The 10,600-nt window shown below is 32.1% G+C and overlaps 2 protein-coding genes across 6 annotated transcripts; both read right to left on the reverse strand.

The window, feature by feature from the left end:
• Positions 1 to 729: 729 nt before the first annotated feature.
• LOC106301494 lies at positions 730 to 2,354 on the reverse strand. Its single transcript, XM_013737908.1, has 4 exons — positions 1,934 to 2,354; positions 1,682 to 1,840; positions 1,411 to 1,563; positions 730 to 1,098 (listed from the first exon to the last, which is right to left on the reverse strand). The coding sequence occupies exons 1-4, from the start codon at positions 2,045 to 2,047 to the stop codon at positions 937 to 939; spliced, it is 588 nt and encodes a 195-aa protein (XP_013593362.1). The 5' UTR covers positions 2,048 to 2,354; the 3' UTR covers positions 730 to 936.
• Positions 2,355 to 2,358: 4 nt separating this feature from the next.
• LOC106301493 (mitochondrial carnitine/acylcarnitine carrier-like protein) lies at positions 2,359 to 4,014 on the reverse strand. Of its 5 annotated transcripts, none has more exons than XM_013737906.1 (4): positions 3,760 to 3,926; positions 3,528 to 3,576; positions 3,022 to 3,415; positions 2,359 to 2,947 (listed from the first exon to the last, which is right to left on the reverse strand). In XM_013737906.1, exons 3-4 carry the CDS (start codon positions 3,411 to 3,413, stop codon positions 2,437 to 2,439), a joined length of 903 nt encoding a protein of 300 aa, XP_013593360.1. In that variant the 5' UTR covers positions 3,414 to 3,415; positions 3,528 to 3,576; positions 3,760 to 3,926; the 3' UTR covers positions 2,359 to 2,436. The 5 variants fall into 5 exon arrangements, with proteins under 5 accessions (XP_013593360.1, XP_013593359.1, XP_013593357.1 ...); XM_013737905.1 differs by having other exon boundaries at positions 3,753 to 3,926; XM_013737903.1 differs by having other exon boundaries at positions 3,659 to 3,926.
• Positions 4,015 to 10,600: the final 6,586 nt, after the last annotated feature.

The following is a 10,600-nucleotide window of genomic DNA, read 5'->3' on the forward strand; positions in this document are numbered from 1 at the left end:
TATCCGTCTCGATATTTTACTATCCGCGGGTATCCGGATCCGGATCCGTCAAAATAATTAAAAATAATTTTTTTAACAAAAAATACTATTTTTTTTAATATAATACATAAATTAAATATTTATAAATATATTTATATATGTTTATAATATTGTAAAAACTAAAATATAATATTATAAGATTAATTCATGTATAAATATTAATATATCAAATATAAATATTAATAAAATTTAAAAATTTAATGTATTTTAAAAATACGGATCCGGACATAAAAATTAAGATATCCGGATCCGGATTCGGTTTGCACGGATCCAAGATTTTACTATCCGGATTCGGATCCGGACACCCCGGATATCCTATTTTCAGAGCGGATCCGGAACGGATCTCGGATCGAATCCGGATCTCGGATAATAAGTCTCAGGCCTACTAAAAGGTAATATAATAAACAGTTCTCTAATCATTTTATAGTACAATAGTAGCTTATATTGTTAGAGTTATTATAAACAGAGAATATATATAGTCTTATCAGTATATATAAAACAGGATTGTAATTCCTACTGTCAAATTAGTAGTAAAAACTGCACTATAGAAAGCCACACACTCGATTTATTTTATAGAATCATATTTGGTAAAAAAGATTTTGTCACATACTCACATCATATTTGATTATTATATCAAGCAAAAATGATTAGTCCTAATTTTGGTGGATAAAATATCAAAGACTTGCTGAGAAGGAGAACTTAGGTTCAAATGAAATATGAAATAATGCCGTCCCAAGAAAATAGATTAGCAACCCAATAAAAAAATGGTAAACCATTCTTCGGAGAGAGAATGTAAAAGCTTCGATAGCCACACGCTGTAGAAATCTAGTGTGGTGCGGATTCGAATTCGGATCCCTTGAAGATCCACAGAACACCTTGACCATCCGACCGCGTGGTTTAGCAACCCAATAAGTTACATCGAGACCATTTCTTAGGAGATTTTGTCTTCTTCTTTGGCTTGCAAGTTTCATTAGCAAAGTTCTTCTTCTTATTCTCCAGTAATGATTTCTCAATATTTATCTCCTTCTCTGTCTCTTTTTTAATCTTCGTTTCAGTCTCCTACATATTATTATAACATGTTTAGTCACAGTTAGCAAATAAACAGAGATTTTAATTGATATCAATCCACAATAGAGAAAAGACGTAACAATTATGAGGAATATATACAATTTAAACAATTCATGGCTAGACAGAAAAGTGACATATCCAATCTGCTAAATTCTTATAAAGATTTAAACAATCTGTTCGAAAAAATTATTAGAGTGACGACATGCAATATCATATGTATATATGATTGTTTTTTTGTAAATATGTTAATGAAAAACTCAACCGTCTTATATATATAAATATAAATAAATAAAAGATATGTACCCTAGGGTCTTGTGGATGTTGCAAGGGAGTATGAAAAGGATTAATGTTGCTATTGAAAATGGGTAATGTCTTTGTCAAATCTCTCTTAATCCTCTGGCTTGATGTTTCACCGGACTCCCCAATTGAAGTAGAAGATGCATTACTAGATTCCAACTCCAAACAAATCGTTTACATATCATACAAAAACCATTAAAGACAATATACAGAAACCATTAAAACATTAGACTCATTTGAACGTAACCATTGTTTAAAACTTATACTGAAATCATACCTGGAAAAGCCTGGTCTCTAGAGTAGCGATTCTGTCAAGTAACGATCCTTTAAAATGAGCTTCTCTCACCATCATGCCCCTATCAATTAATCCGCGTGTAATAGATGAGCTTTCGCCTTTCCATTTGGCAAGGTTTTGTTGTCTTTCTAGATTATTTGTCTACATTAATCAATATGAAAAACACAGCTAGAATCAATATAACAAAAAAAAACACGTTTTCATCATCATTGTTGATGGGAAAGAAAAATTTACAACGAAATCTAAGTGATCAAGCCTAGAGAGCATAGGCACTGAAGAGAGTGAATGTCTTTGTTGCTCCATCGTCTCCATTAGACTTTGTAAGTTCTTCTCAAAAAAGATATCCATTTTTTTTTATAGTGGAAATGCAATGTAAATAAGAAAAAAGGATAAAGCGGTTATAAGTTCCTTCCTTTTTTCTTGTTGACACTCAACTATGCAAGTACTAGTCATACGCTAGTTAGTTAGCCTCCACAACATATAAACAATGAGCCTGCATCTATTTTTGGCCAGACCATAGATGGAAAACAAATTCTTTTCAGAAATAACAATTTATAAGCTGAATCATATAAAATCAAGTAAATATATAGTGTTACATAAAATTGTGTAAAGAAATACACAGTATTTTTGCCGAAAAATTAGTAGAATCATCCAAAAAATTTGCTAAAAATTTAGAAGATTAATAAATGGGAACATTCAACAAATCGAACCAAAAGTTAAAACCAAACCAAACTGATTTACCCCAAGCTTGACCTTGTCTTCTCATATGCCAAGAAGCAAGCAGCATTAGCAAAAACACTCCTACCCATGGCAGGACCAAACCCTTTATACAAACCTTTAACTCCTTCAGCTTTCAAAATTTTCCTAAAAGCATCCATTGAACCCCTGTACTTAGGGTTCTTATAATCATCTACTTGAAGAACACTCTTCACAACATCGGCCGGGTAAACAATTCCCCAAAAGGATGCACCAGCAACTCCACCAGCCATGATCAATGATCCTTGTCCTAAGCTTGAAGTGTCAGAACCACCGGCTAAGAAGCGCTTGAACGCTTCGTAGGTGGCAAACATTGTTGCGTTTCCGGGGATTTCTCGGGCAAATGTTGGGAATAAACCTTTGAATAACCCTCGTGCTCCGCCTTCTGATCGTAGCACATGACGGGCTACGTCCATTGGTCCACCGTATTTCACGGCTGCAACGACTGAGCTTGTGGTAGAGGCGCAGGCTAGTGCACCATGTGCTTGCAACCTGATAGCCAAAACAAGAATGAATACACACACAAAGAAACATCTAAACCAGGATGATTTGCAAAAGAACCTGACCTGCATTTGACCAGCTCTGTAGGACAAGCAAGGAACGAGACAGCAAAACCAGCGCCTGAGCCGCACACAAACTGTTGACTAATGGTCAATGGAACTCCAAGATCGGACCTTAGCAGCCCTTCCATTTGACCTCTCACGGTGAACAAAACTGCATTTAAGGCAGCAACGGTTGCAAGCGGAGCTCCCATACCTTTGTATAAACCTTTAGGTCCTTCAGCAGCAACGGTCTGTCTAACCGCATCGAAGGCACCGGCGTACCGTGGTGGTCGACCAGGTGTTGGAGCCGGTTGGCTCTGGAGTTTGACCTTGATTGTGTCAAATGGATGACCTACGATTATCTGAGCTGCTCCTCCAACAGTCCCTGAAGCTAAATCTTTAGCCGCATCCGCCATCTCTGATAAACAGAAGATCAACCAAGTTTTCTCAGAATCATTCAATATCAAATCTTTCTGTTAAATAATAATAATAATAATAATGATAGTATTTCAGATTAACACGTTGTTGACCTGAAACAAGTTTGACTAAGTTTGGTGTAGACAGAACATCTAACAGTTCCTGTCAGAAAATAGGATTTTAGTTTTCCGAAAAAGTTGGAATCTTATGATACTCAGATTCTAAAAGGAGGTTAAATCCTTACAACTCAAATGCAATCCAATTACAGTCAATTTGGAATATTGAGAAGGCAATGAGGTGAAATTAGATCGAGAGTTATTAGATATATTCTCTCTTACCAGTTACCTAATAAAGAGAATGCAATCGATATCAAATGGACCTAATAAAGCGAATAGATTCAGAGACACAAACAAGGGATCCGATAAAATCTAACTACTTTCAAGTGGACATAAAAGTTCTAATCACTCCAACTGTTTTCTACGCTATAAAGGATGGTCGAAGGCGCTTTGTAGAGACATTATTGGGATTCGATTTTAAATTTTTTTTTTTTTCCAAGTTGGTTGCGAAAGTGTTAGATGAGCTTTAATTCCTTTATCTGTCAGTCTAATCCTAATAAAGACGCCACATTAGCTGGTCAGAAGTTCAATCACCCTAGTTAAGGGTCAGACTGTTCAAACGCAGCGGTTGCAGTTGCGGTTGCGAGAGTTTGCGGTTGCGAGAGTTTACGGATGCGAATAGTTGCGGGAGTTTGCGGATGCAGATGATTGCGGTTTCTAGCGGATTTAAGAGAATTGTATGACTGGTTATGCGGTTAGAAATTGGTGCGTTTGCGAGATATTTATGACTGGATACTACCAAAAGCAGCTGCGGTTAAATAATAAATTAACAATATTTACATTTTATATAATTATAAAAATATCAAAAATCATAATAGTATAATAAATATAAAAAATATAATTAGAAATTTATAGTTTTAATTTTTTTTAAATTATAGAAAAAAATATTTTAAAATTTTATAATATTAATTTAAATATAATAGATATATTTTCGTATTTTTATAGTTCCAATTTAAAATTTTTATTGAATATTTTTCTTTGTATATATATTGTTTAAAAAAAAAATTATCCTCCCGCAACCGCAAACGCCAGCTGGAACCATTTTTGAATTTATGAGGTTTAAAGCGGTTTGAAACGGTTTGAAACGGTTTGGAGCGGTTTGAGCGATTATTGCAAAACACTAACAACCGCTACCAACCGCAAAAGTTGCGTTTGCGGATGGTAGCAGAGAAACCAGTCATAACCCGCCGGATATATTAACCAAAGAACAGATTTTATTTGGTTTGGTTTGATTTTATTTATTACGGTTCCAGTTCTTTTTCTTTTTCCAGACCAACAAATTCCAATTTTTTTTATTGTATATCAGTTCGGTTTGATCTTATTTTAAACAATTTAGTCTAGCTAGATTTATATTACGAATGTGAAGTTTGAAACATTTTAATATTTGGATTTTTAGCTGACAAAAAAACATTTTAATATTTTGGATTTTTAATTTTGTAGTCAGAACATATCATTTTTAACATGTCAATTTTCTCAATATGAATATTGCGAATTTATCTTTTTATTGAGAAAAGTTATCAGGTTACTTGTTATTTTAGAAATCCAAAACCTGCTACTCTTGTAGTGTTATTGGATAATCGCCATTTTAGAAATCCAAAACCTGCTACTCTTGTAGTGTTATTGGATAATCGCCATTTTAGAAATCCAAAACCTGCTACTCTTGTAGTGTTATTGGATAATCGCCCAATTAGTTGTAGCAGGAAAAAAATGAATAATCGTACTATCCATTACCGTTAAACCATTATCCGTAAGACCATTTCTAATGTTCAATTTATTTTTCATTTTAAAACAGAGTATATCTATAACATAATTGAGTTCTATGCTAATGATACTCTATTTTAGAGTGAAAATTGAGTGATAAACAAACAAAAATGAAATATTCTATAAATAGAGTAAACATATATTTTTTTCTATTATAAAGTAAAAAAAAGTTGGGTTTGAGCTATTTTACTCTAAACTTTATTTTAGAGTGAAAATAGAGTATGTATGGAAGTTCCTAAGAACACAACAAAAAAAAACTAGCTTGTCTACTCCTAAATATACTTTTTATATTTATTTAAAATATTTTTGTGCATCATTCAACATAGTTATGAAGGTGGCAAAAATATCATAAGAAAGCCGACATTACATGCGTATCTCTGTTTTTCCTTAAGAGTATAAGATTATTTTGAACATACATTTTTACTAAATGTGAAAACAAAAAACCGAAACCTAACTAAATTTATTTTCTTTCCCATTTTCAAAATTTGGTAAAACAAATTCGAATCACTTAGGCAGGTTGAAACATATATCAAACGAGAATGGACATATATGCAGGTCAAGAGAATCCAGCATTTTCAAAATTTTGTAAAAAAAATTCTACTTTTTTTTACACCAGTTTAAACAGACTACATTAAAATTCTGCTAACCAAACAAGGATTTTCACGCAAACGTCACGTGAAATTGTCTTTGATTCGTCATACATCCCATTGCCATATGAATGCTTCAAACTTGTGTGATACGGGGATATACTATTTCTAGTATTTCTCACTCCCATAAGACCATCAAAAGCTTCAAGAATACTATACCAACCATGACCAAAATTTTTTTCCATATCCTTCCAAGATCCATCTGAAAACACTATCTCCATATTCTTCTAGGTGCATCTTGGGTATCTCCCAGTCTCTGGGTAGTCACGATTTGAGATCCATTGTGTACTTGTTGAACTTGGCCTGATTCCATAGTGCCGCTTCTGTCTCTGCTAATCATAGAGAATCTCTAGGGTCTCTATTAAAAATCTTATCATTACGTCATTTCCAAATATACCATAAGACCCAAGCATAATGAGCATCCTCTATGTATGATGTATTCCTCTAGAAGAAATAATTCATGTATACAAAAACTAACCTCATGGGAAAAAAACGTTTGGTGATGTCGAAATTCTTGATAAAGCCCATACCTGAATCGCTGGGAGACATTCGAATAGAACATGATTTATCGATTCCTCTTCTGCACCGCATCTCTCACAACTTGTATCACATCGATCCCACAATTCCTCAAATTTTTCCTCACCGATAAACACCCTGCTATAATCTGCCATTGGAAGTGTTTCAGCTTTGGTGGACATTTAATCTTCCACGAATGAGCTCGTAGAGCCGTTGTATTTGGGCCATAACTTTGGAATTGTCTTCCTCTATCCGGGTAAAGAGACTATACCGCATAACCAGATTTCACCGTATACTTTCCGGATTGTGTAAAATTCCACCCATCCTTGTCTGCGTTCTGATTCCGACATAAGGGAATACTTTCAATAATCTTAGCATCTTATAGATCCACGAGGGACCTAATCACCTACGAGTTCCATGTACGAGATGTAGGGTTGATGAGCTTATCTACCGTAAGTGCATGATCAAAAAGTGTTGATTTACTGTTTGGTCACGGTCGAGTGGTTGGAATCCATGGATTTACAAATTAGACTCATTTAAGAAGTTTGAAACCAAATTACCGAAATGTCCGCATTTTTTAATTGCAAAAAGTAAACACTAAACATATGTTTTTTACTTCATAAACATGAATTCTTAAGTCACATATGTTTGATCATATAATCTGAATTTTCTCATTGAACGAAAATGAAATAAATTCAGTCAGATTGATTTTTGATCCTTTTGATTTTTTTTTTCTTTCATATAATCACATATGAAGAAATGCTTCTCAAAACACATCCTTAATTATAACTTAAATATTTAGTTATAAAATAAGATCTATTCACATATATTTCTATTAATAACTTTGACTTATACATAATATCGGTCAGATGAACTTATACCATATATCGAAGATAGAGCCTTACAAGTTTGTTGGATTAGAAAATGCATAGTTTGAAAATTTGCAACCTTACCTGATATATAAAAAAATCCAATTTTATTCTATTTTGCACTTTCTATTGGAATAAAAAAAAAATTATTTTGCAATTTGAGATCCATTGTGTACATGTTGAACTTGGCCTGATTCCACAGTGTGGCTTCTGTCTCTGCTAAACATTGAGTATCTCTAGGGTCTCTATTAAAAATCTTATCATTACGTCATTTCCAAATATACCATAAGACCCAAGCATAATGAGCATCCTCTATGTATGATGTAATCCTCTAGAAGAAATAATCCATGTTTACAAAAACTAATCTCATGGGAAAAAAACGTTTGGTGATGTCGGAATTCTTGATAAAGCCCATACCTGAATCGCTGGGAAACATTCAAATAGAACATGATTTATCGATTCCTCTTCTGCACCCCATCTCTCACAACTTGTATCACATTGATCCCATGATTCCTCAAATTTTTCCTCACCGATAAACACCCTGCTATAATCTGCCATTGGAAGTGTTTCAGCTTTGGTGGACATTTAATCTTCCACGAATGAGCTCGTAGAGCCGTTGTATTTGGGCCATAACTTTGGAATTGTCTTCCTCTATCCGGGTAAAGAGACTATACCGCATAACCAGATTTCACCGTATACTTTCCGGATTGTGTAAAATTCCACCCATCCTTGTTTGCGTTCTGATTCCGACATAAGCGAATACTTTCAATAATCTTAGCATCTTCTAGATCCACGAGGGACCTAATCACCTACGAGTTCCATGTACGAGATGTAGGGTTGATGAGCTTATCTACCGTAAGTGCATGATCAAAAAGTGTTGATTTACTGTTTGGTCACGGACGAGTGGTTGGGATCCATGGATTTACAAATTAGACTCATTTAAGTAGTTTGAAACCAAATTACCAAAATGTCCACATTTTTTAATTGCAAAAAGTAAACACTAAACATATGTTTTTTACTTCATAAACATGAATTCGTAAGTCACATATGTTTGATCCTATAATCTGAATTTTCTCATTGAACGAAAATGAAATAAATTCAGTCAGATTGATTTTTGATCCTTTTGATTTTTATTTATTTTTTTCTTTCATATAATCGCATACGAAGAAATGCTTCTCAAAACACATCCTTAATTATAACTTAAATATTTAGTTATAAAATAAGATCTATTCACATATATTTCTATTAATAACTTTGACTTATACATAATACCGGTCAGATGAACTTATACCATATATCGAAGATACCCTACAAGTTCGTTGGATTAAAAAATGCATAGTTTAAAAATTTGCAACCTTACATGATATATAAAAAAAAATCCAATTTTATTCTATTTTGCACTTTCTAATGGAGTAAAAAAAGGTTTATTCTATAAGTAGAGTAATGAATTTTTGTTTGTTTATGCGAAGATATATTTTCTTGTTTGAATCGATTAGCCTTTCTCTCTCTATCTCTCTCTCTATCTCTCTCTCTCTCTCTCTCTCTCTCTGACAAGATTTCAAAGTGTCATCAATCTAATTATAATACATACAATTTTATAATTTTGGCAAATATTTTTAAATATAGTGATAACTAATAACATTTATATTAACACTTAAATATTTTTTTCTAAAAATATCTATTATCTGACAAGATTGTAGAAATATGGTACTAATTAATAATTTTAAATAGCCGACAGTAAATAATATGTTAGGTGTTAATAAAAAGATATATTTTTTTAATGAAGATATATATATATATCTTAAAATAATTTTAATTAGAATTATATATATCTTGTCAATTCATATATGTTAGTTTTATTTAATTATATATACATATTTAATTAACAGAAAATAATATAAATTTAAATTATATAATCATTAAACATAATATATGATATGAATAAATTTTCATTTTACAAATGTAAATTTTATTGGAATATAAATAAATTTAAATAAATCAAATTAAAAGATAGTTAATCTGGATAAACAAAACCGCAAATAATGGTTTTATTTTTTAACTAATGATTTTAAGTAAAAAATAATAATTAAATTTCTTATTTTAAATAATTTGATATTATTCAAAAATTATTATGTCTGCTCATAATGAGGAAAGTGTTATTATATCGTTGGCTGCGGAGTACTTTAGCTGCGTAATTGCAGACGTCTTAACAATGAAACTAGATTTTGATCCGCGCTTCGAAAGCGCGGGTTTTTCTTTGGATTATAAACAAAATTTGTGAATCAGTATTTTAGAATTGGCGTACATTATTCTGTTACAAAGTCATTATATCGAAGAATGGCACTCTTTTAAAATTATATAATTTGTGAATTTGTTTATATAAGATATTGTATGTACACACTTTTATAACTTTTTATAGTCTTAGATATTTTACTGGATCCGAAAAACCGAACCAAAATCAACCAAGAAATATAGTTGTGGTTTGTGTTTGGATCTAGGTCAAAGTACATATTTGATTTTTTTCGTCGACTTGCGGTTTATGTTCGATTTCGGGTCCTATCCGAGGCCCAGTTGGGTATTCAAAGTATATTAAATGTTTTATGTATATTAGGTATATTTGAGTTTTTCAGATATGTATTTGGTATTTCGAATGTGTTTTCAGTATTATGAATATTTTTTTTAAGTTTCAGATCCAGATTTCCGATTATAGTTTCGGGTAAAATTCAAAATTTTAAAAATATTTTGGGTATGAAGAAATGTTTTTAGGTATTTTAGGTTCCTCATGTCATATTTATTATAAACTTTTTTTGGGAATTTAAATATTTTTCAGGTATTTATTTGTGTTTTCGGATATTTTTTTAGGTTTCAGTATTTTAAAATTTTTGGGTACTTCGAATATTTTTCGAGTCCTAAAAACCCCAAACCAATTTGGACCGTTACGTACCCAAAAGTTATAGGTATTTTGTAGGTATTTGAATTATGGACCTTGATCCCAAAGAAATCGACCCGAATCCGAACCCGAAAATTTTAAATACCTAAATGTTTAGGATCCGAAAAAATTAGACCGAAAGGAACCGATCCGTACCCTACCAGAAGACCCGATGCCCCTATCTACTCTCTCACATTATATTTTGTGTGCATTTTATAAGAGTTACATTTGTTGAACTTGCGAGACTTAAGATTTACTCGGTTGATTTTGGCTAATTTAGTAGTATAGATTTGTAAATTTTTTTAATAATTTTTAATCTTATATGAAATAACAAATTTTATTTTAAGC

Source organism: Brassica oleracea, chromosome C7 (assembly GCF_000695525.1).
Source record: "Brassica oleracea var. oleracea cultivar TO1000 chromosome C7, BOL, whole genome shotgun sequence".
Lineage (NCBI taxonomy): Eukaryota > Viridiplantae > Streptophyta > Magnoliopsida > Brassicales > Brassicaceae > Brassica > Brassica oleracea.